The sequence below is a fragment of the Etheostoma cragini genome, chromosome 22 (assembly GCF_013103735.1).
Source record: "Etheostoma cragini isolate CJK2018 chromosome 22, CSU_Ecrag_1.0, whole genome shotgun sequence".
NCBI lineage: Eukaryota > Metazoa > Chordata > Actinopteri > Perciformes > Percidae > Etheostoma > Etheostoma cragini.
In genome coordinates this window covers 788,149-815,257 of record NC_048428.1, presented here as the reverse complement: position 1 = coordinate 815,257, position 27,109 = coordinate 788,149, and the positions used below count along the sequence as shown (strand labels likewise).

Genomic DNA, 27,109 nt, shown 5'->3' with positions numbered 1-27,109 from the left:
CCCCCCCCCCCCCCCCCTCTCCTCCACACAGTTACTAGTAACCGAGAAGGACTAACTTCTTCCGGGACATGAACTGCGTTCCCCGGCTTTAAAGCCTTGTGTTTTAGGAGCCAAACGCACCCCGACCTCCTCCCTATTAGGACCTTCACGCTCTTATAGAGCAGCAGTCAATGTGCTGCTGACAGTCATAAAAACATGGAATACACACCAATTACAGTGCATTAGTTTGTGTGGTGTTATGTGCGAATGGTTCAACAGCCTGACGAAAACGTAACAGAGAGAGTCAAGTGGAGGGACAGAGCCTGCAGCACCGTCCCCTCCTCCTCTCCTCTCCTCTCCTCTCCATCTGGGCCTCAGATGAAGAGGTGTAAATAATGCATCATTATCATAAGGCCTGCTCACTAATCTCTAAGGTTACAGCACATTGGAATATCACTAGATTATTTACTACTGAGATCTGCTTAAGATATATCACACAAAACATTTGTAATAAACACATATTTAAAGGTGAACAAAAAACCCTTTATATGTATAAAGCTGTCCAAAAATGATTACATTCAATTTTGTTGAACACACATCAGTAGCTATGTTTCCATCCACTTATCCAATTATCTGAAGTTCGCTAAAAACATTCATGTAAATGAAGCCAGGGGCTTCAAAGTGAATAAAACCTGTGTATGTGGCCGGGTTGGATCAGTGGGATCAGTCCACAATTTGAATCCGACCTATATGGCGATTTCCATAAAATGCCTTAAAAATATTTAAGGCATATTAAAGGCAGAAAAGCCCCAAAAATAATAATAATTAAAAAAAAACTGTGCGTGACAGCATCACATTGGTGTGTCAAATGGATTTGAGAGATTTTGAAGGTGTGTCCATTCATTTTCACACTGAATTGCACAACACTCAAGCCGACATTTGGGAACAAGGTTTGTCTAACCACAAAGGGTTATTATTGTCTCCGATAGCGTAATATCAAGTTATAATCAGACAACACTATCAAAACATCACTTTGATGATGCAGATGCACTTTATGGCATTTCTTAGATTTCTGGTATCTACAATAGGCGTTATACTTCGGTTGGTAAATGAAATGAAGAAGTCTCTCTTCTCCTCGTTCGTCCACCTTTTTCTGTCTTTGTTGACACCCGTCCTGTCTGCAAAGAAATGAGTGCTGCACATCACCTACGATTTCTTCTTCTTGGTTTCATGGCAAGCTGCAACTATGAAATGACCTCAAAGTGTTTCCAACACTTGTTTCCAGCACAAGCGGTTTACTGATTAAGAGAGAATCTAATAAAATCCAACGTTTAAACTTGTGTCAATATTCATCAAATTTAGCCAAAATGTACTGTTTCCTTAAGACTTATTTCCTTTAATATTCTTAATTTGCCTACAAATGTGTAGATGGACACATGGCTTGTGAGCCCCACTGTTGTACTGGCTGCCATGAACACACACTGTCCCACACACACCGTCCTGCTGCCACAAATAATGTGGATTCATCCGCTGCAGAAAATAGTTCCCAATAAGTCACTAGTTTCCTCCTGTTTTCCATACGATTGTTGATCTTTGTAAGATTAACGTCCTCAGTAGGATTTAAAGCTGAGAAGCACACACAGGAAATGAGGAAGGGGGCAAACACTTTTTCACACCACTGTATACTGCTCACTAGCAGTTTTGTTTTACAACATCTCCATGCCACTATCCTGGCCCTGCTGCCCTGATTCATGTTACACTGACAACTGTTATCAGGTTGGACCGTGTGTGTGTGTGTGTGTGTGTGTGTGTGTCCTTCGCTGGGTCAAGAGCATTTCTCCCTGTGAGCCTTGAATGAGCTGTCATATACCATCAATTTTCTACTTAGATGCACAGATAACGTTTCTCCGTTGGATGTCATCTGACCTGGGCCTCCTCAGGTCAGAGCTTGATTTCTGCAAACAGCCTCTGGAGGCGTTTCAGAGCTGCATGCACTCTCTAACCCATTTCCCATTAAATGTCAGACATTAGCAGCTGTTGGCATGCTCACTACATCAGAGGCTTGTCAGCTAAATGGAGAGAGCGACTTGAAAAATTCAACCTGGGGAGATGAGGCTGAGCAGCTAGACGCTGTTTCCAGACATCAATCTCTTCATCTTGCCAAGTTGAAATAGTGTGTGTGTGTTTGTGTGTGTGTGTGTGTGGGTGTGTTGGTGTAGGGGTTGGGGGGGTTGTGGAGCCAGCGCACGCCGCTGTGGTTATACATCAGGTCGATTCAGGGGGGGAATTACAAAGATATATCGGACTCTAGGCTCTTGTCAGTTAGTTCTATGACAAAGATCTGGTAGAGGTTAACCAGATATTGACCTTTAACCTTGAATGGTATCAGATCCCGTCAGCGTGGTCCAACTCTGATATAATTGATACATTGTACTTTTCCTGATACCATATATATATTGTAGTTTAATATTTCCTTAGGTGTCACAAGGAAATCTTTAACCAAACCTGCTCCCTTGTGTTGTCTTGTTTTACATTCTGTTATAGATTGTCCCACCTGTGTGACACAGTGATGCACCTGTATCTCATTGTCTCCCCTGTCTTGTGTATTAAGCTCAGTCTTCCCCTTACCCCGGTCTAAGATCGTCTGCTTTCCTGTTTCCTGTTATTCTGAGTTCCTGTTTTTTTCCCTGGATTTTGACCATTTCCTGTTTTCTGGATTTGCCTTTGACTGCTGTTTTTAGACACTGTTGCCATTGAGTTTATTAGCTTGCTAATAAAACCATTGAACTTCACTAATGAGTCATGCATTGTGGTATTGCCATTGTGAGCGTGGCAGTAATGAAACAGAAAACAGCAAACGTAAAAAACATATTCTACTGACGTAAAAGGACTCAAGCAAACTTTTACTGAAATAAAATTACTTAAATGAAAATCTACTCAAGTAAAAGTAAAACCTGCTCAAGATGTACTCAGAGTATTTGTTACTTACTGTTTTTGTAGCCTACAAAGGCTCAGCATCATTTTCAACTATCCAGCAGGTTTCAACAAATGTTAGCTTCATTAAAAACCTCCAAGCATTTATACAAGTCTAAGAAACGTTGTGCTACCTTAGTTCTCTGAGCACGATGAGTGACATCTCCCATTAAGAGAAACCAGAATGGGGGACCATAATCCATGGAGAAGCATTGGAAAAGATGCTTTGAAAGAGAACCCCTACCGATCAAAATGTATGGCCCAATGTAATCTGGGCTGTTTGAATAAGCATAGAAACATATAAGCAGTGGTATCCAACATGGCTGACCAGACATATCAAACAACACTGCCGAGAAAAGATGTCAGAGTGCAGTGCAGCAGCGCCCACACTGTCAGATTAAAAATACCACGGCAACCAACTGAAAAACAGACTCTCACAGCTGGAGAGAACTCCTCCAGACACACAGTCCACACACACTCGCTCAGTCTAGAAATGCCACATTGTATAATCAATACCAAACAATGGGCATTGACATGCACACTCTCCATGCATGGTGCAACCACCACGATCCACCCTCAACACAGTCAACTGTTTTGGGTTGTATTTATCTGAATGACAATGTGTTGTAAATGTACATTGTTAGGTTCTGGGTTTTGAGCCAAAAGCGTCTCTAGCAAAACTAATCTCCGTTTAAAGTAACACGACCCAACCTCATATCTCATCAACTTTCTGGTCTACTGAGCATGCCAGGGTCAACGGGGGGGGCAGCATGTGTACTCCACCCATTAATGGTAGTTACCATCAGCCGGCGAAACATTGGCGTCACTGTCAGTGTTGCCAAAGGTCTCCGGTTGTGGCCATTGAGACTGGAACACAACCCCGCAGATTCATAAGCAGAAGTGTTTACTAATGTCTCAGTTTAGGGGAATGAGAGGGGGGAACAAAATAACAGGGGGAATGAGAGGAGAAAACGCCAGAGCGGGGGGAATGAGAGGGGGAAACGCCAGAGCAGGGGGAATGAGAGGGGGAAACGCCAGAGCAGGGGGAATGAGAGGGGGAAACGCCAGAGCAGGGGGAATGAGAGGGGGAAACGCCAGAGCAGGGGGAATGAGAGGGGGAAACCCCAGAGCAGGGGGAATGAGAGGGGGAAACGCCAGAGCAGGGGGAATGAGAGGCAAACGTAGCAGAAGGTTTTGGTTTTAAACTCAAACGTAGCTGTGTAAATGTAGCCTAAAGACACCAACACGTGATACCTTGGCGCTCCAGATTGCAAGTCTGGAGAAACTCCTCAAATAGCATTTGGGATTTTTATTTTAATACATTTGTCTGTTCTGTTAATGCTCCGATGTAATCAATGCTCTCCCTTCTCTTCAGTGGAGCCTTGTGCTGATGCCCAACGTGCTTTGGTGCCAAAACAAAAGTGTGGTACTGCCAATTTCATGAAAAATCATGGATGAGAATCGTGATATCAATTCTAAGCAAAAAAATCATGATTCCTATTTCCCCCCAAATCGTGCAGGCCTGGGAGCCAGTTACCTCCAACATCTGTACTAAGCTAGGCTAGTGGTGGGACAGAATTACGACACACACCAAGATGAGATAGATATGTATGAACTTATCTAAGTCTGGGGGATACGGTGAATGAAATAAAGTCCCAATAAGTAATTAAGTAAACTTTATTCATGACGCACCTTTCACAGACAAGAAGGTTCATAAAGTGCTTTACAGTAAAAACAAATAAATTAGCAACACATAAAATACTAAGCCATATTGCTAGTTAAAAGCTTGTCTAAAAATACGTGTCTTCAGGTGTTTTTTGAAAGTTTTCACAGAATCCAAAGCTCTCAAGACTAAAGGGAGAGAGTTCCAGAGCCTTGAAGCCACCACAGAAAAGGCTCGATCACCTCTGGTTTTAAAAGGGGTTCTGGGGACAGTTAGAAGGCCTTGGTCTGAAGACCTCAGAGAGCCACCAGAAGTGTGGGTGTGCAACAGATCCTGGATGGAGGAGGGAGCGTGACCATGCAAGGCTCTATAAGTAAATAAGTCTAAAACCTACTGGTAGCCAATGAAGAGCCTGGAGCACAGGAGTAATGTGCCATCTCCTGCTGGTCTTAGACAAAAGTCTTCCTGCAGCATTCTGGACAACTTGCAGTTTGTCCAAGGATGATTTGTTTAAACAAGTGTACATTACAATGTAACGTTCTAAACGTGAAGAAATAAAAGCAGGAACAAGCATCTCCATCTTTTTTAGAAACCACTGATCTGATCTTAGCAATGTTCCTGAGAGGTAAAAAACAGGAACGAACCACAGATTTCCCATGACTGTTAAAACACATAGGTTTGTCAAAAATGACAAAGATTTGCACAACATTACAGTTAGAGAGTGATAGAGCCCCAATGGCCTGGCTAATCTTGTCGGCATGTTTCTTTAAGTAAGACTTCCAATGACGTAGGACTTCCTATTAGTCACATACAATATTATTTTACGCATAAAATGAACTGTTTAACTGTCTAGACTAAAGGGAACAAGCTAGTTCTGAACCATTCCCTGGCTAAAATTATTCTTAAAAACCCAGGTGAGCCTTTGGAACTCCACTGCAATGCAAAATTAAGTAGACTCAACTACAGCAAGAGTGGTAATGTAATATTTACAGTTGGCTGTGTTTGCTGTCCTTTCACTTGCCATCAGTGGTAAACTGGACTTGTTTAAACCTGTGTAACGTGTTGTGAGCTAATGCTTTTGCAATGAAATTAGAGAATAAAATGATTTCATAGCCAATAGGAATGAGCCACAAAGATACAATGACAACTTCTAGGTTGTTAAAAATAGAAGGATGCAGGGACATTTTCAAGCCAAATCATTCATACTTGCTCTTGGTTGCAGCTTTAAATGACACAACCTTACAGTGTAGATTCAGGCCAGAACATACAATACGTCTTTAGGTCACTGAATGGGGTAATTACAACCTCATTTGGATAAATCCCCGCTGCAGCGGATGCTGGATGGCGGTGTTTGGCCCTGGCTCTGCTGTAATGACCGACACAATGAGAGTTTGTAGAGGAGTAGCAACATCTCCTCAAAGCTGCAGGGTGTGTGTGTGTGCGTGCGCGCACACACGTGCACTGTACACAAACAATGGCCTCTGCTACATGACCTAGATAACAGAAGCAATCTGCTCTCCCCTATTAGGTGGGAAGTTGCTGATGGTCGAAAGCCGTGCATCCGTCGCTCATGGGCACTTGGGCAGACGCCGGCTCTCTGACACAGAAAATCCAAACTATCAGATCATCAGCTAGAATCGGGAGCCTTGGTGGAAAAGCTTTCATTTGCTGAAAGGATAAAGCCACAGTGTGTCACACTCTCTGTGGATTCAAGCATCCACGCGTGTCGGACGGCTGACCAAAGGGAGATGGAATGCTACAAAGGAAGATACGTTTTTATTATTGTAAGGACATTCACACTCTATTGTACAACAGTTAAAGAATGTTTTAGTAAGAAACGTCCCCAAGCTCTAATAGAAGCTGAAAAGCAACTCCAGTACACTTACTGTTGTAAGTTTAGGAATTATTTCTATTTTCTGATGCATTCCTCTTTTTAGGTTGTAGGAAATCTCTTTTGTGTAGAAGCCTTAAAGTCACGGCTGACCTCGACTTCCGCTCTTCCTGACCGGGACAATGCCATCTGGATTGATAAATTAAAAGGGAGTTTCAGAACTCAGTAATTTGAGCTTAGTAAAAGACTTTTAGATCGGGAAGATCAGAGAGCCAAGGAAGCTGTGTTTTAACACGTAAAAGGTAAGGTGCAGGTCATAGGGAGAGCTCGACTCCACCACTCCGGGGTTGGCAGAAGATAAAGAACAAAGCGTCTTCATAGACAGCTGTATGTTATTTTCTGGCCTACCATTAAACCAACACATGGGTTAAAGGTGCAGTCTGAGACAACTGGAGTCAATCCTAATTCGACCCTGGCCACTGGGGCCAGACCCAAACCGGCACCAGAACCTCATTAAACTCAAGGTCTACTTGAGTCTTTAAGTATTTTCTATCTATAGCCTTATGCATTTTTTTGGATTAGACGTATAAGTACAAGTTGAAGATCCCAGCTCCAACAGACAGAAAGCTAGTTGAGCGAGTATAAACTCGATAGCGCGTCACATAACTCCAAAGATTTAATCTGTGGTGGAGTCAGACATGTGGACCTGGGCTACCAACTTTGAAAAATGTAAAGCAAGCGGTTTGAAGCCATCAGGACGGAGACCTTTGACTTGTATTTAGCCGGTTTTGGTCAGTACAACTTCCATCGATAAACCTTTTTGGCCAAAAAAACTGAATAGCAACAACAAGTTACGAGACAAAGCAAACTCTTGACATTCAACATCAACAGCTGTGTAGTACATCAACCTGGGACCTATCGCAGATGTGCTCTCAGCCCCCAGTCCCCTTTCCTAGATCCATTCATTCTCAACCCTCATACATATTCATAACTATGCTTCAGTGGGTATCAGGGTCATCATCGGTAAACAAAGTACAATCACCGTGTGATTTTACTATGAGGTTTGAAAGAGTAAAATGGAATATTATTTCCTTAATGCCTTCCTAGAATGTGAACATGACGAGGTGGTGACGGATCCATACAACAACAATTAGATGTGAGATTGAATGTGCATACTAATCTCAAACCATTCACAACATGCTGACAGGCTGTCTTCCCCCACCGTGGGACTCAGCCGGCCCTCCGAGCCTGTACAGTAACTGGATTATATAAGAGTGGCAGAAAAGACATTTTACTACCTGCAAATTCAATTCCCCCAAGTGCTATTTTTCTCTTTAATATTTCATTGCGATTTCCTTGTCTCCTCACTTGACTTGTGATTCTGTGTGTGACTTTATGTTCCGTCAACACAATATAAATTTATTTTGTTGTATACAGCATTCAGTTTTTGTTCCATTTGTATACATGATAGCATTTTCACAACAGAGTACTAAATGATGTAGGACTTCCAGAGTATTAAAAAGAAGGGAATGCAACATACTGTGTTATGGCCATGTGTGTGTTTGAACCTACAGCGGCTTCAGATGTAAAATGGAACGCATCATTTGGGCGGCCCGTCTGAGTCTGTCAGGCTTCTGTGGGACTTTAGGATGAAGAATGACCCATTTGGAGCTTTGTCTTCCGTGAAACCTGTCACTGTAACTTGTTTTGATTTCTCAGGAAGTTTTCTTGTATTTCTGAATCATTGTGGGTGTTTTTCAAAAGTTGTGAACCTGAAGGCTTGGAGTAGGTTACTACTGTTAATATTCATACTTTACATGCTTACCTACTTACATATACTAAAGTATCTTCTGTACACAATGATTTTGGATGAGTCCTCTATCTTCAGCTGCAGATTCCTCCAGCCATGCTCACATGGGATATGTGTGCGGGGAGACAGTATCTGTATCTGGGATCTATAACTGGGCCTTACGTAAGACAATCAAGTGAGAAACTAATCAGAGAGTTAAATGTGATAATCGTATTAGACAGCAGAGAGATTACACGCACAGTAAGACCTGAAGAGGGACAGCACAGTGCTCAGAAGACACAGTCAGGGAGAGGACGTGGAAACATTCAGCTTTATCTCACCGACCTCACAGCATTAGTGTTTGGGAAGGTTTCTTCTCTTTAAACCACTATGGCTGATATACATGGTGCGATTTTCGGGGGGGGGGGGGGGGGGGGGGGAGTGTAGGATTTCCCCCTTTCTGGTCTACACATCCCTGCATCTGCTGATTTATTATTATGGCAAGTGGCCAAGTGGCATTATATTCATGATATTAAAAGAGGGATTTCATTTTTGTATGATCCGTTTTGTTGCACATGATCAAAAAACATCCACCCCCAACTGATTTTTTTAACAAAACCCACCCTGGCTGGCTTAATTACACACTACACAGCCACACTCCCAGTTCTGAGCTCTTCCAATCCAATCCACTTTATTTATATAGCACGATTTTAACAAACACGAGGTTTCCAAAGGGATATATACATATATATACACACACACACACACACACACTTATATAAGTTACAATAAAATCCATATAATAAAATGCACTGCTGGCATATGGTAACGTCACACACTCTACCTGGTGTTAAAAGCCAATGAAAAGAGGAGGTTTTAAAATGAGACAGCGAGCAGGCCGGTCTAATGTGCAGAGGCAGCCCATTCCAAAGGTTTGGAGCTGCTATGGCAAACGCACGGTGCCCCCTGAGCTTAAGCCTAGTTTTAGGCACCGTCAGGAGCAGCTGGTCAGCTGACCTGAGAGATCGGCCGGGGGTGTAGGGGTGCAGCAGCTCAGAGAGGTAAGGCCTTCTCTTAGACAGAGAAGACGGTTTTTAAAAAGGTATTTAGCGAGCGCAAATGATCCAACTGTTAGCTACATGCTAAACTCGCACGATAGACATAACAATGGACGTGGTTAATAAACAGCAGGACGACGTGCTTCAGCCGGTGAAATCCCATCATTTACATAATAACTTGCACAAGTTGCTATTTATAGAAACGTCTTCAAATATAAAACCTAAGCTAGAATACGATAAATTTGAAGGATTGTAATGTCTGCAAAAAGTAAAACACTTGTTTAGATGATACAGTGCCCAGCTGTGCATGAGAGTGGAGATCTTGTTGCTGTTTTTTGAGTACTTAATAATTATATTGTAATTATAGCAAATTACATGACAGTATCAGAACAATGGCACCTCCAGCAAAGGCACGATATGCACAAATCCAAAAACAAACCAAGTCCTTCCCCCTTCTAGGGTTCACCACTTATTGTCATTTGTAATTCAATTTGTTTATAAACTGGTCAAATTGTTTCAGATTTCCACATGCACCCCCAATTGTTTTTAAAAAATATATAAATGTCAGTCTTTTGGCTTCTCTTCTCCTGGTTAGTTAGATTATTTTTTTAACGATATGTGATAAGTAAACAGAATGAGCCTTTGGAGCCATTCAGAACTGATTGTGACCTCCATCGTCTAACTTCTTACAGTGATCCCAGCTGCACAATGTTGAAGCACTTACAAAACTTACTGTTTGTCATGACACACATTGAGCCAACCACACATAGACTCAACAACTCCCACTCAGAGCTGAGCAGATTGTGATAGCATCTCTCAGTGAAAACAGAGTGAAAACTGAAGAGAAACTGTGAGCTGTCCTGGAATTCAACCCCCTTCCTCTCACTAAAGAACTGTATCTGGAGCCGGTGGGTCAACAGCTGAACCAGCTGCTTTTAAAAGGATGTTGCAGCATTCTGTGTGCATAAGCAGTTTGGGCTGAATATTATTTGCATAAATATATCACTAACATTCTCAACCTCACACAAAAGAGATATTTGGGAGAGAGAACTTGGATTGTAAAAGTCTACTGAGGCCTGCCTTCCTGTATAATCTGTCTTGGCAGCTGTCTAATAACTAGAAAATAGAATTACTTACATTTTACTCATCTTTTGAGCCATTACCTGAGTGACATCCAGTACCTATAAACCAACACAATCATTCTCTACTGTGATTTGGCTGCAATCTTCTCTGTTAGCATAGCTTCACCCAAAATACCCATGCCTTTGGTATGAAGGCAATTTAAAGTAATGTTCAACATTTTGCAAAATATGCCTATTGTAATTTTTCTGAATGTGGGATGTTCTGATTGATATCACTACCAGATCTAAACATGGAGCAAGAGCCATGAAGCATTAGCTTAGCTTAGCATAAAAACAGGAGGCATGGGGATCAGAAATCCTGGCTCTCAGGTCAAGTTATATAATTTATGATAACATTATCAGGGCTGTCGACTCGATTAAAGAAATTCTCAGTCAGATGATCAGACATGTCAAAAACAAGTTCATCTACATAATCTAAACCTCTTGTCTCGTCAAATATGTTAAGTCACTTATGTCCTGCCTTGTTGTGCACTTGAGTGAGCCACGCAGCATCATCATTTTGGCAGATTCATCATTAATAATTTAACTGTAGCAAGCATCTCACTATCTCACTGTCACTAACGTTCTCAACATTGATATTTAGACAAAATGAATCATATATCCAGCTACAAAAAAGCATGAAAGTCGAGAAAGTTAGAACCGAAGTACAGAGAGTTGTTGCTATGGAGAAGATACGCCGTCTCGTCTCATTGGTTGCTGCAGACCGACCCCTTGCAAGTTTCGACTCCTCTCGTTGCCAATCTCTGGTCTGAACTGGACTTGAAAGATCAGTCTCAGTATTTTATGATGATCACTCAAATAAAGATAAATTTGAATCAGAATACCGATTTTTAAAACCAAGTCCTAGAAGTAACCATGAATAGGTGTACAGTATGTTGAATGTGACACGGGGTGAGAGCTGTAATGGGGGGGGGAGTGGAGTAACTCACAGCCAGGTAGAGGGCAGCGTAGACACTGAGTGCGGCCTCCTTGGATGGGAAGGTCTTGCGGGCGCGCAGGATGTCGTCCTGGTTTCCCGTGCAGGCCTCCTGGTGGCTGATGTAGCGCAGGGCCTGCTGGCAGCCTAGCGCCGTGTAGTTGGGCTTACAGACCGTCAGAAAGTAGGGGGCCAGGTTCCCCGTCACGACCTGGCCCGCGTTAACAAAGATGTCAACGGTGAAGAGGCCAAAGGTGTACACTCCTGGGAAGAAAAAAAGATGTTTAGAGCGACACAGCAGACCGCTGGAGGTGGACCTGATTGAAAATACCATCTCAGCTACTGATATCTTGAATTGCATTGACTGCATTGTAAAATCACAACAGGAGTTCTCTTAGCACACAAAAGTTAGAGCAGGATTAGACCACCCTCTATCATTTTAAAATACCCAACATTTTTAACCCAAGAGCAGGCATTTGGTGCGACAGCGGCGAGGAAAAACGTCCGTTTTACAGAAAAAACCTGTTCAGACCCCGACTCTTGGGGGGCAGCCATCTGCCGCTCCCGGTTTGGACACAGACACCGATAAAGATATACAGATATTTAGGGAAATGAGATTCATAATTATTTTAGCAGTTTGTGTGATTTATTGTCGCTTTGGATAAAGGCAACTTCCAATTAATTCTTTGATCACTGCTATAGCTAAATTGACCCTTGATGACAACTTTAGATATAAAACTTTAAATTATATTAAAGCGTAAAGCTGCACACTGTTACTTATCTATGGGATGCAGCTGCTCTGAAGTCAGTGTTCTGTAGTTAGATAGCAGAGGAATGACCGCACGGTGCAACTCCTCTATTACCGGCCAATCTCCACCTTACCCTTCAGCTGACTGCTAGCCTCCTACGTTACTGCCTAACGCTTCATGTAGAGGGAACGGTCAGCTAACTGATTACAAGCTCAAGTTGCTCCAAGGCTGCTCTGGTTAATTGATCAGTTTGTTCACTGCAGGTCAAACATGTTGAACTGATACGTTGATACAGTAAGGCAAGGCATGTTTCAGTGTGAATGACAAAGGCTGTGTGACACTGTATAAAGGTCCTCAAAGTCAATAGTGCAGAATTTCATTGTTATTTTAACAATGCATTAGTATAAGGTGCCTGGGCTCGTCCACAGCACATGCACACTATGCTTGTTACACACACACACACACACACACACACACACACACACACAGGGATGCGCGGCAGCACACAAACATGCAAAAGATTAAAAATAAAAATATTACGGTGCAACTCCACCATGATAATAGCATTGCTCCAATGTCAAAATGTGCCTGGCTGTTGAAAGGAATGGGAGAGGACCTCTGATTGGTTGATTGCATGTTACCCAGAAACACCTATGATTAATGAAGACACTAACCCTAACCCTGAGGACCATGCGCCCAGCGTAAGGACCCTTTTCTCCGCTGTTAAACTAGGAAAAGTGGATTTGGACCCGCCCTAAATCCACCTGCGCTGGCCTTTTCACGCCATGCACTATTTTTTCTTAAACAAGGCCCACAGTGTGTGGCCCCCCAGGTGCCAACGTCCCTTCATACTGTTCTTAACCAAATCTGCCAGGCTTTATGTCTCAGTGATTGAAGGGCTTTAACAGAAATAATTGCTTTCCTCCTACGAGAGCCCGGCCCTCTGTCGCACTAAATTACTAAACAGGCGCTAAGTCAGAAAAGTCCCTCACACACACACACACACACTAAGAGAGGTGTTCACCACACCACAAACAGACACACATACGCCTCCAGGATGCATTATTTGCTGAGGCAACAATAGCAGCTTTTCCAATCACTGTCAAGTGTTTGTGCTGCTGCCGACTAATTGAACTGAGGCTTTGAAGCACGTTTAACGGGAAGACATTCATGAAAGGTGTCAGAGCGGTTGAGAAAGACACGCTACTCAAGTCGTTGTTTGAGATGTTGCTGTTCCTCTCTCGTTCCTCATCAGCCAGCCAGAGGAGCGGCGTGAGGCACCACATGCTGACTGGCCCACTTCTTAACAAGCATCCAATGGGTTTCGTCAGGCGTCGTGTGACTCACTCGCCCGGCGCTCTCGCCACACAGCGCATGGTTCCGACGCTGTCCTACTTTCTTCAACACGAATGTGGACATTTGCGCAATCTGTGTTTTTACAGACGAGTTACACTCGGTAGCTTAACCCCCCTCCCTACCCTCCACCCCCTCCTCCTGTCAGCTTTGGGAACACAGAGGGACGTCCAAAATCGCTTATTAGAGCATGAATCTAATTCAGTTTTCCTCCTTCGAACAACGCCATGATGTGCTGTAGAGACACATTGGAGCAGTGGAAGTATACATGGTTGTTGAGTGTATCTGATCCACCTGTGTGTGTGTGTGTGTGTGTTGGAGGGTGAGCAGGGTTGAAGCAATGCACCTCTTGTTTGATGTGGTGCCAGCATCGCCAAAATGCTGCAGTGTGATGCACAACCCAGTCAGTCTCAAAGTTTTAAGTTTCCCAGACTCCCTGTGTGTGCACACACACGCATACACACACACACACACACACACACACACACCATGGGTGAGTGGTGAGTATGAAGATGTGACTCAGTGTCACAGAACTAGACACAATCAGGTCTTCATATGATTATATTACTCCGACAGAGACTGCATTGATTTTGTTTTCCTTTGAGCATTAAAGTAGACCCTGCTGAAGCCTGTTAATAGCTGTGGTTGTAAAACGAGGGAGTGGGCCGAGATGAGCAGATGTGCTACCTGGTTTATTTTAAGTCAGAAGGGTTTAATGCCATCAATTCATTTCACTGTAAGAAAAGCATGAATCTTTTTAAACACTTTTGACAACACATCTGAGATCCCGTGGAACCACTTAACTGAAGATAAATGTTATAATCTACTTCTCAACCAGATTGATCCAGTATTAAAAGACGTCGATATCTTTTCTGTTCTGTGCTGTTATCAGCTGCTCCAACAGAAACTCACAGGCAAATTCACAAAAGACTGTGAAGATTGTGCAGGTTTAGAAGCTGCATCTACATTTTTAGGTAATTATGAAAGCAAAACAGCGCCTCTGTGGTCCCGTGCTAAATATGCAGACATTTGGTGCACTATTGGCCCCTTTTAATGCAAATGAGGCTCATTGCAAAAACATTCCAACTCACAAAGAGCAGCGCTAACAGCCACACTCAGTTACAGGGAAAATAGTAGCGTCTTCAGAAAGTTGGTGCTATTGGACCGCATTTATAACACCAACGGCCCTGCAAGACTCATATCATATCTATCTGCCATGTTTAAATTCCTTGCCAGAAGTTTTGAGGAATGTCTCTGCACCTAGTCGGTCAGGACCCGTAGCTCGCTGTCTAAACATTTCTTTTTATTTCCTCTCAGCCAGTGATCTGCAGACTATGTTCTTGGTGCAAATGCATCATTTACCCTTAACCACATGCAATCAGATGCAAAACGGTCAAACTGCAATCAAATATCTGTTGTACCATTAGTGCAATATCTTTTGAGAATGAGACCTTGAGACGGGGAGGATAGCGGATGCAAGTGATCCGCAATTCAGGGTGCTATCAGCGGTCGCAATGATGTCTTTGTGAATTTGTCTGTGAGACTTAAAAACAGACAGTATAAGCCACAAGCCTCGCTACATATAAGCCTCAGGTGGAACATGTGTTCGTTCAGAAGTAGTTTTAGTCGTGCAAAAGACTCTGATAGGACAGATAGTCTAGCTAGCTGTCTGGATTTACCCTGCAGAGATCTGAGGACCAGGTAACCATAGTCCTCAGATTGGACAGATAGTCTAGCTAGCTGTCTGGATTTACCCTGCAGAGATCTGAGGACCAGGTAACCATAGTCCTCAGAAATCCACCAGAGGTTAGAACGTCGACACAGAGACAGAGGACGGAAATGGACATCCGGTCCAAATGAACTAACATCCGGCGGATATTTTCTGTCTTAACTAGTCTCTCTTTGTCCTGAGCTTGTTCCAGTGTTTGTAAGTGATGACTCAGCAGCAGTTGGTAGGGTGTACAGTAAGTAGTGTTGACTGAGTTCATCATTAGCCGATAGAGATGGTTAGGTGTCTCCTCAAATGCTCTAAGTTGAGTGTTTGAGAGGTCCTCCAATGATATCATGTTACACCTCCCTAAAACATTTTAAAAAAGAATGTTCAACTCCACCTTTTAGAGACTGATTCAGGTTTCTGGGAAAGGAGATAATCAGGCACTTTATAATTGTACATAAGCTCTGCACAGAGCCTTCGCAGTAGCCTTTGTCTCTCGTTTTGATCACATTTTTATTCATTTATAAATCACATACATACTGTACAAACAACAACAACGGAGACATGAGACACTACAACCCACCCACCCACCCTCAGGACTTGCAGACAGATAGCACCTTAAAGTGATGTTTGTACATTTTCTGCGGCCTCCCCGGGCGGGCGGTTGGTTGGTTGGTTGGTGAGGTGTGGGTGTGGGTGTGTGCTTGGGGAGTATGTGGTTGAGAGAGTCACTGGGATTAGCTCCGGGGCAAGTATTTAATTTTTTTCAATTTCAATTTATTTTCATTCAACATGTTGGACACACAGAGAACAAAATTCACTCTCAGGACTAGCACATTGGCAATGGCAGTAATTAATTAGCCTATGATAAGGTTTAATTATAGAATAAATAAGGTAAAAACTAAAAATAGTTCTTTAAAAAACAAAGCAACAAGTATTTTAGGGCATCAGGAGTTCATAAAGTGCAACAGCGGTTCATAGGGTACAGTGTATACAGGTAAAATGGATGGCAGCAGCACACCGTAGACAGACCAGCCGACAGTCACAATCATATCACATCCTGTTTGTTGTCAGTCTGGCTCAGGTTAAACTCTTTCTCAGGTCAGATACAAACAATGATCACCTCAGAACTTTCTTTTACTATCCTGTTTGACAGTCAGCTATAATGGAAAAAGAACATAATTAAAGTACTTTAAATTAGATTGTCTTTGGAGCTTTATTACGTGGTATCGGATAGGAGCATAAACTCCAGTACTTCCAGATACGATACCTGCATTTTAGGCAGTATCGGAGGCGATACTGAGATACTAGTATCGGTATCGGAACGTCTATCATTTATATAAAACAGGATGAACTCTGGCCCGCAGTCACAACCTTCTTCTTTTACGGTCTATAAATCTCATCTACTTTTGGGATCCTTAACAGAAAAAGTTTTAAGTGGACCATTTTCCCTGTTAATTATTAGTTATTTATTTATTTTGTATGACCTTATTTTTTTATATTTTGAACTGGGCATTGGCTTTTAAGGTAATTACTTATATTTGTGTGAGTGTGTGTGTGTTTGAGTGCTACAAGGGATGCAAAGTGCATGGTCCCTTAGGAACTTCCTACTTCAAGTGCCAATGGTAGGAAGTTTAACGTTCATTATTCACCGAAGTAGACAGAAATGCTCGTCTGGTCTTTCCTGAGAGAAATCATCTGGTGCACAGGAAGACATAATCTGGGCTGTTTGAAGGAGCATAGAAACATATAAGCAGTGGTATCCAACATGGCTGACCAGACATATCAAAACAACACTGCCGAGAAAAGATGTCAGAGTGCAGTGCAGCAGCGCCCACACTGTCAGATTAAAAATACCACGGCAACCAACTGAAAAACAGACTCTCACAGCTGGAGAGAACTCCTCCAGACACACAGTCCACACACACTCGCTCAGTCTAGAAATGCCACATTGTATAATCAATACCAAACAATGGGCATTGACATGCACACTCTCCATGCATGGTGCAACCACCACGATCCACCCTCAACACAGTCAACTGTTTTGGGGGAAGCCCACATGTTTCAAAGATGCTAAATGTAATTATGTGATTTAAGAATCTGAGATTTGAAGCAAAGCAAGCCTAAGGCTACATTTGAGCCAACTGGTGTAGTACAGACGCTAGGTCAGTTACTCTCAGCGTCAGACACAAAGCAAACAAATCCCCCTTTAGTGTCTGTTTGGAACGCATCTGGTACAGCAGCAGCTCCATCACCCCCCATCTTCTCCTAAACCTAACTGTTCCATTCTAGTGCTGTATGTAAGTCCTGACCCTGAGCGGCAAAGAGTACGAGTTAGAGTAACGCTTTTCAAACACGTTGACAGGGTTTTAAATGTTTTTGAAAAACGCTTTCAATGCTCGCTTTGGTTCTGTTGAGGGTCTGGCAAAGGAAGTGCTGTTGCGGCTGCTAATCATGAGTGATCAACAAAGTAATTCCCTTAAAAGCCACTGTCCAGTTCCATGCAGTGGGTTTAGAGTTTGACCCCCCCCCCCATCAGATGTCATTATCTGCCAAACAAATCAATATCAAATCCGTCAAAAATGGTCCACCCAAACCTTTTTCTGTTAAGATCCCAAAAGCAGATGAGATTTACATTTTGCCATCACTATTTTGTATTTTCTTGCTATTCATTTTCTACCAAATTCACACCAACCAATTGTTTTTCCAAAGAAATAATGGCAGACAAAAAAAGTCACGGTAGCTCAGTCTGTAGGGAGGCGGGTTGGGTTCAAGTCCCCGTACGGACCAAGGTACGGAGTGTGGACTGGCAGCTGGAGAGATGCCACTTCCTCCTGGGCCCTGCCAGGTGCTCTTGAGCAAGGCATCGTACCTGCCCCACCCGCAACCGCACTGGCCGCCCCCCCACTCTGACATCTCTCAATTTCTGCATGTGCATGTGTGTGTATTTCAGGGTTGTGTGTAGTGTTTACTAGCAAAACAGAGTGTAAATTGTGACTGGGGATCAATAAACAGTATAAAGTTTTGACATGCATCTTTATGTTTGCGGGCCAGAGTTGATCCTGTGTTATGGTTGTATGGTAAATCTACGCTGTAGGCTCGTAGGTATGTGCACTGTAGCTCCTCCCCATACAACTGTGATCGGTCCTCTTGGCTTGGTAGTGTCTCATTCATTTGGAGCGGATGTCCATCCCAGTCCTCTGTCTCTGTGTTGTTGTTCTAACCTCTGGTGGATTTCCAAGGACTATGGTTACCTGGTCCTCAGATCTCTGCAGGGTAAATCCAGACAGCTAGCTAGACTATCTGTCCAATTTGAGGACTATGGTTACCTGGTCCTCAGATCTCTGCAGGGTAAATCCAGACAGCTAGCTAGACTATCTGTCCAATCTGAGGACTATGGTTACCTGGTCCTCAGATCTCTGCAGGGTAAATCCAGACAGCTAGCTAGACTGAGAACCAGGTAACCATAGTCCTCAGATTGGACATATAGTCTAGATAGCTGAGTTTTTTGTTGACAACTAAAACTACTTCTGAATGTACACATGTTCCACCAAAACAAGTTCCTTCCTGAGACTATTTAGCAGAGCCACCGTGGCTCCGTCCAGCACACAGCGCAGCCCAAGACGATTGTGATTGGTTTAAAGAAATGCCAATTATCCAGAGCAGATTTTTCTCACACTAGCCAGACCCTCTTCTGCAGCGCTGTTGAGGAAGGTCTGGCAATGCCTCCTAGTTTGGAATAAACTGAAGCAAGATATGGCTGACTAAATAACTCTTTTTCTTTTTCTGCAGCACGACACAAACTCAACTCAAACTTGCAGCAGCAGCAGTAATGATGGAGAAAAACAGCGAGCAGACTGAGGATTATCATTTGGAGAGATATTGTTTCCAACATGTTCAAAGAGTGCTCATGGTGCAGAGCAACCTGGGGAGGGAGGTCGGACCCAGGCAGAGGATCAGAGTCTCGGTGCTGAGGGGAATCACTCGCTGCAGCATGCAGCAACACTGCAGTCTCCGGAGACGCTCCCACCGACACAGGAGTGGGACAGAGATTATAAAATGTTAATGCTGAGAGGTGGAGAGACAGGAAGGCAGGGCGGTCCTGCTGATTATGGAGGACAGCTCTTGGTGAAATTAGCTGCTATGTGTCAGACGCTTTTATGTTTTGCAAAACTGGCTTCTGGTGAATTATGAATATGAATAAACAAGACTCAACATGGCTGGAACATTGTTTGGCATCCTTGTAAGACCCAAAAATCCACGGTCAGCGTACAAACCTTCAGGAGCCTTGCACCACAAAATAACTTAAAAAATGCTGTTTTTTTTTAACATTCAGTTAAAGCAGAACCGTTGCTCCTTGAAACCCATGTCACGCAATATTTGTATTCTACCATAACTCTCAGAAAAAGTGCATGACGCTATGATCCTTAATCAAAATCTGAGTAATAATTTACCTTATCCTTTCCATACTTACAGTAGCTGAAAAAGGAATGGCTGTAGTGAAGATATATACAGAGGGACTGGTGTTGAAAAGTAAAAGACCTTAATCAACAGTACTGTTGCACTTTACAACTGTGTAAAATAACCCAAAGGGGCAGCCTCACATCTACATCATGTCACTGAAACAGGGGGCTGTCCGTGCACTTTGAAATCTAAAGTTCAACGAGCAAAGCCTTCAAATGCATGAAAGTTGAGTGCGAGAGAGCGCCTCGACCCTGGGCTGTGTTCTAAAATTAATCTTACCCAAACAGCACAGACCTGTGAGTCATTATGCAAAGCAATGGATGGCCTGAGCAAGGGGGGCGGACTACGGAGCTCATATGATGCTGTGCTGCTCTCCAGCAGATGTAAATTCTGGCAACAAGCATGTGCAAGCATGCAGTACATGATGCGCATGAATACACACACTTTGGCATACACACACAAAATACAAACGAGCAGTCCAAGCACGCACGTGGACCGTGTATCATGTGACCACTGGCTCCGTCTGACATTAGCAAAGAGGAACACCACAGAGAGGATGTGGGAGCTTCTGCATGACAGCTGGAGGACACAGCAGAGGATTCTGGGTGAAAGAGTTACAGCTTCTCACTAATGCCGGTGCTACTTTATACCTTTAATGATATTTTAGAACATGTGTCACACTCAAGGCCTGCGGTCCAAATCCGGCCCTTGGCAAATTTTTATCCGGTCTGCTTATAAATTTAGCTTTCATCCAAAACTAAAAAGCTGACCTTTTTTTCAAAATGCAATTACACAACACTCAAAGCAGAATTTGAGAGTCAGAAATTCCCACACATGCCAGGAACATGTCATATTCAGGCTGTGAATCAGGTTGTTGTCTGTGTAAGACAACATTGAATTTTCTTCTCTCCTATCCCATTAATTATCTTACTTGTGAGTCTTTGGAGGGGCCCGATGCCTAGGTTGGGAACCATTGGATTATACTACCAAACTGCATATAAAGTAGTACACCTGGCTTCAGACCAGACCAGCTTCAGTAACATGCTGTTTAACTGATCTATCTTTACTAACAATCTAATGTAAGACACTTTAAGTATATTAAGCTAATAATAACTCTTTGACTTAAAGGAAAACGTCAGTAGTTTTTAAACATGGACCTATTGTCCCATGTGGGGAAAGGAGCTAATGGGGGACAACCATTTCTGAAGTTCCAGGTAGGTCCAGTATTAAGCGAGACCATGCAGCCCTAAAACAATCTAATCTTTTGGTGCAATTGTCAACCGGCAATGTTGTCTGTTGTTGCCACTGACAGGCTCAGATTAATATTCTCAATCTGACTACATTATGGAAAGGACCCTTCACCTTTCCCTTGATCTGGTCTGTTTGCTATTGTCACTAAAATGTTGCTCAAGGAGAAGTCTCCTTGTGAAATCTTGAGAGATGTAACTTATTGCCAGAAGGCCATTTTGACCAACTTAGTTGACACATAAACATGTGAAAACGATTACAGGCTTAAAATCCTGAAGTTTCCCATTAAGTAGAACTTTGGATAAACAATGTTTACTTGTAATGGATTAATTTCCAAGCATGCTAGAGTCTGTCTCATGACACCAAAAAAAATGGAACAGTAACACTCTCTCCCGCTCGCCTGGATCTGAGCATCTGACGATCTCATGATCTCCATTCTGCCTTCAGCCTTTCACTTTGGTCGTCATCTGCACTGTGTGCCCAGCACCGCAGGCAGACACTGACGCAGCTGCTTGGTGGTCTGAGGTAGGTATCGGACCCTTTCCATTGATGTGACTGGGGATGTTAACCTATCAACACAGGATGTCCCACCAGAGGACTCTGGACATTTGTTTATTCTCCATTCAAGGAGGGCGAGACTAACCCTGCCACCATTCAGAAAGTCAGACCACAATGTTCCTCAAAGAAAGTATGGTTCGGAATCTGTGATGAGCGAGGCAAGGCGTTGGACTGTCCTATCAGAGACTTTCCTATGGACACGCTGAGTGATGTTGACTAGAGTATGTTCCAGTCTGACAACATCAGTGTGTCTGCAAAACACAGCTGCTCATTTTCCCATCTGCCTCTCCATCTGTTTGGATGTGACGTGTCATCTTCACTGTGCATTTCTCACTAAACGCATCCCAGTAAATATATTTATTTACACATTTTTCATCATTGTATTCATTTGGCTGTTATAATAATCCGAGCTGAAAAAGACTTGGGCCCAATCCCAGGCCCCCAGCAAGTGTTCCAGGAGTACAAACAGTGGAATTACCCAGTCTCCCTGTGGGTCACGTGATGCCCTCTGGCCCATAGACGTACATGGTGACAGTAAAGGGTAGGGCTGTGACGCGACTATAAACACTATTGGGTTCACGAGAACAACGGGATGAGATTTCACAACTACTGTAAAGAATACTTCAATGAAGGATTATGACTGGAAAAATAACATATCATCCAATCAAAAGACACAAAATAAAAAACAATCACTGTGAAAGGTTTTGCCTCAAACTCACCCTGAATAACTAAACTCTCGAGACCTAATAACTGGCTCATTTGAGCAGCGTGTGCACATTTTACTACTTTTGCTCAAATAAAAAATAAAAATTACAAAGATTAATGACTATGTTTCTTTAGTCTTATTTTTTTAAGTGCAAACAGTAATCAAAGCAGTACTCTCTTAATAATCTATGATAATAATTAAGTGCAAACAGAGACAGGCCAATTGTTTTCTTTAAGCGTGATACACTGTTCAGCCATGTTCTTATTCAGGAATAAGGGCATGTCCGCATCCAGCAGCCAGCAGAAACTTCTCCAGCTCCTGCACTGCTGTTTCCACCCCCCTACAACAGAAAGACCTCCACCCTGGTACCATCCTCTCCCAGGACTGTGCCCTGAGACCCATTGTGCACCTGGCATTGGGGAGCAACAGCGTAATAAACCCCCCCAGAAACGAACGCAAACTAACAGGAATGAGACACAGGTCCTACGGCCCTACGGTCTGTATATCGTCCATGGCAGAGTAAGAGGAGACTCTCTCAGTAGATACACCCACAGTTCTTCCCTTGGCAGCAGTACTCTTGATTATTTTAGCTCTGACCTTGACATCTGACCTACTCCTCTGTCTGACCATAGTAAAAGAACAATCTGTCTGAGTAGAGGAAATCTCAGACACAAAGAAGCAGATTCTAATAATCTACAAACCCTAACCCCGTCCTACAAATGGACTGCGAGCAGCACTGATCTCTACAGAAAGGAATGGACAGTCCACAAATCCAATCACTCTCGGATGATTGTCGTTGTATGTCATTTTCTTACAGTGCAGAAGGCGTGAATCTACCTATTAACAACATAAAGGCCATTTTTAACAAGGCAGCAAAACTAACAAATTTAAAGAGGAAAAGAAACAAAAAGATATTAGTGGTGAAAAATGGTTTGATAATGATTATAAAAAGCTAAGGAAAGAACTAAGAAATGTATCCAATCAGAAACACGGGGATCCAGATCCAGAACCACAGTGTACGCCTTCTTTATGGAGAAACACTAAAAGGATACAACCTTACAAAGAAAAAAAATCTGCTAAAGTAGAGATCATGTGATCATCCATTTCCCCTGGCTTTACTTGTTGTGGTTGATGCAGAGAAGAAGAGTGAGTAGGAAATGTTAAAATGGGTACACATATGTAAGGTCCCCCATCATAGACAATCTTTTTACTGCCCACCAAACTCTTAGCTGCTGAGTGTTGCATTAATTCAAGCTACCTGTTTAATGTGGACTTTTTTATCCAGCTGCTCATCGCCTTTGTTTGCTCTAATGAATCCATCTTACGTGCTTTATCTGGCCTGCAGCGGCCTGGCTCAGTCCTTCGATGCCTACAGCTGGTTTCATGGATTCATCATTGCTTTTAGTCATTTACTTATACGCATTAGTTAGCAATAGCTGAAAATGCCATTAATAAATAAGTTGATTGCATTGTTTAAGTGTATGAAGGAAAACGGTCACCGTGTTGTTAAGTAAAGTACTGATGACTCATGATTGAGACTGAATAATGAATTGGATATCTTTTCCCTTATCGAAGGCTGGCGCCCCGGGTTCAATTTAATGCAAGTTATTAAGTTCTTTTACTCACTATAAATGAAGCTCAGCGGAAATTCCTTCAGGAAGACTTCTAAACTAATCACCTCTCTCTCTCCTAACTGAACAGCGGTTTTGAGTCGTTGCATTTTCAGCCAATCACATCATGATGTCGCTGCTTCAACTCGGTTCTCGTCCCTGCTACGGTCAGTTTGGCATTTCAGGCAAAGAGTGCAACCCTCCTCTGATCTGGAGTCTGATCTGGAATTAATCTCAAAAGACTCTGGACATTTCATATTGTGTCCAATAAAGTCTCTCCTGATTGAAATACTATAAATACAGACTTGGTGCTCTGAATAATGGATTTACACTACACCTTCGTACCAATCAATCAATCAATCAAATTTAAAATCAGATAGATATGGTTAGCACTGAAGGTATATATGGTTGTATTGAAGGTATATGCTGAAAGAATGTAATGTGATTACATTCAAGATTAACCGTAAAGAAACAAACACCAGGTTCCAAATGAATTGCTGGAGCTGCCTCAGCCTATCAATCCTCTGCTGTAAACGGGGAGCACTCAGCTCGTGATGCCGTGCCAGCGGGCGCCGGCTGAGCCCCGCAGGCCAAGCCAGTTACTGTACCATCCTCCAGCTTTAAAACTTAAAGCCCTCTGATCACTGACACACAAATCCCACCACATATACTTGTAAGTCAAATCAAGTCAGGAGGCCTTTAGCTCCGAGGATCAGTGAGAGGCTGGCAGTGTTCAGCCTCACACAGGAGCTGGGCGGGGGTGCTGGATTTATCCATTTGTGCTCTCTCATTGTGCCAACAAGCCTGCCAAAAGTATATATCAATAGCCAAGGATCAAATGAACCATAAAACAAACAGACACACCTCCTGTATGTAATGGGATTTTCCAGATTGTGTATGTTAAATTGTGCTTTGTAATTTGGGATAACTGCTGTTGCTAATGATGCTGTAAAGGGGCCCAGACCGCTCACCCCGGACTCATTAGCTGATGGTGGTAAAAGAAGCAAATACTGCACCTCTGGTACATTTTGCTGCACCCCTCCCTATGACATAAGACTTCCTCCACCTCTCAAACACTGCAGTACAGCCTCTCTCAGTGGAAATAAGTACCAGAGATGGGAACCGGTGCAGCATGTCCTCAGCATCTTCCTCTACTACTTTAAAATGAAAACTCCGGTTTAAAGCTTGGGTCTCATATCGGTAGTTGTATCGGTCATTAGCAGCCTTGTGGACCTTGTGAGTAGCAAGCTGGAGTCATGACACTTCACAGGTTAGTAGTTGAGATCCACATGAAGGCCTAGTTTAAAGATGGCTGTGGGCCGAGTCAGGGCGCTGGAAGTAGGGGGTAGGAAGTAGGGATGGGGCTATTGGCTGTACAGTGCTCTACAAAAGAAGCATGGTCGGGTGCAGTGTTTGAGTAATAGAACAAATTACATTTCGGTAATATAAATCTCGTTACAATCTCAGTAATGCGAGTCACAACGCATTGGAACGCAACATTTTGTGGTGTTTTGTTTATTAAGAATTGGCCAACACCGCCAAACATTCTTCACAGGACAAAAGAGCTGTGAGCCTTATTTCCTGTTGCTAGAAATCCACAATGTATTACAGTTTAGAAGTAACTTGTCCAACACTGGTCAGTAGAATGTCAGAAATCAATGAGACAAATATTCCTCTACGTCCTAGACTTGTTGTCAGTGAATAACAGCAGCATGCTCCAACTAGCACAGTGAGTATGTCACCAAGCTTCGAGCACCACCAATGACTTGTGGGTGCTGTATCTGGTCTGAACAGGCACTCAGGAAGGTATGTCCTCCAGTCCTTCAGTGGTTCCTAAGACATGTCTCCAGTGTCTCTGTCCGAGACTGTGACCCTGGTCAGAGCAGTCTGGTTTCAGAAGTCCTATGGTCAAGGGACAAAGCTCCTTTGAAATCTAACATTAAAACTTATTTATTTCAAACGGTTTTTAATACACGTTATGACATTTTTAGTTGTTTCTGCTTTCATGTATTCTTTTTCTGATATATTGCATGTTTTCTTCCTTCTGATTTACTGTGTTTTATGTTTTATTGTTGTTACTTCATGTAAAGCACTTAACTGATTGATTTCAATGCTAGAGAAGTGATTTCATCCCTGGAGCATGGTCTAAAGTCTGCCCCAGGACCTGCCTTCAAAAGGACATGCCTGCAAAACACCTGAAGTGAATGAGACTTCCATCTTTCCCCCAATTTTTCAAGCTTAAATTAGTGAATGACATTTTTGGTTACTTGTATCTGTAATCTCATACTGTCTGTCTGTCTCCAAAGCTCATGACCGTAGCGATGCGTTGGAAGGTAAATTGGGATCAAGGGCACCTTTCATATACTTTCATGGAATTTTCACAACAATCCAGCCATAAACACATCATACCATTCGTGATTCCGATGATTTTTAACTGCCCAGTACTCTCCAACAGTCAATTGGACTGATCACACTTCTCAGGTAGTTAGATAAAACATCTTCTAGAACAAACTAAAAGTCCCGTTTCTTTTCACTTTTTGTTTGTTGTTTGCATTTTCTTCACTAAAGGCCTTTTAATTCTCCATTTTACACCTGTTCCTGTCGGAGGGTAGATTAGCATACATATCTACTGTTTCCTCGGCAAGGACATGGGATATTACTGTGGCGCTCTATCACTGCTGACGAAACCCCGAAGAAAGTAGTTTATCTTCCGCCCCGCTTTAATGAAAAGTCAAGGCACAGCACTCTTCAAGACTGACACCAATTAACACTAAGACATAAGCCTTATTCAGATAAGACAGGTTACCAGTGTATAATATATGATTACAAATTCCAAAGAGTCTCTTAGCGATGAAAGGGGCTTTATTCTGAAATACAAGGCCTGTTAACATGAACGTGCAGCGTGAATGGCTTCCTGGATGGGTAAATGCGAGGGTAAAGCCGGGCCACCAAGTGGATTTCCCCTCTGGGATCTCGGTAATAATCCTCTTCTGCAGTCTTATCTCCTGCTCTCACTTAAGCAAGAGAGAGGACAAGGAGAGGCCAACGCTGTGCTACAATGTGCGTGTGTGTGTGTGTGTGTGTATGTGTGTTTTATCAGAGAGCAGTTTAGGGTATTTTTTTGCATGCTTGCTAGTCTGTAATGCACTGTACTGTAGACTTGCAGCAAGACGTGTGTGCATGTGAGAAAAAACATCCATCCATGCATCCATCCATTATAGTATCACATCATAACAAAATGTATTGCAAGATTAGCAGGTCTAGACCACACTCTATACTTTACAGATAGAGCAGGTCTAGACCACACTCTATACTTTACAGATAGAGCAGGTCTAGACCACTCTATGATTTACAGG

At 42.9% G+C, this 27,109-nt stretch overlaps 1 protein-coding gene and 1 long non-coding RNA gene across 4 annotated transcripts in view; one reads left to right on the top strand and one right to left on the bottom strand.

Annotated features, from left to right (window-relative positions):
- plppr5b (phospholipid phosphatase related 5b) overlaps window positions 1-27,109 on the bottom strand; it is an 82,280-nt gene that overhangs the window by 14,546 nt on the left and 40,625 nt on the right. For all 3 annotated transcript variants that reach the window (XM_034862091.1, XM_034862092.1, XM_034862093.1), the window contains one exon: window positions 11,365-11,615. In XM_034862091.1, coding sequence (XP_034717982.1) covers window positions 11,365-11,615 — 251 coding nt within the window. The remainder of the gene's footprint in view (window positions 1-11,364; window positions 11,616-27,109) is intronic.
- On the top strand, window positions 10,987-25,239 carry LOC117937851. The gene is made up of 4 exons (XR_004655270.1): window positions 10,987-11,127; window positions 15,047-15,057; window positions 22,202-22,207; window positions 25,230-25,239. It is a non-coding gene; the product is annotated as an uncharacterized LOC117937851 (long non-coding RNA).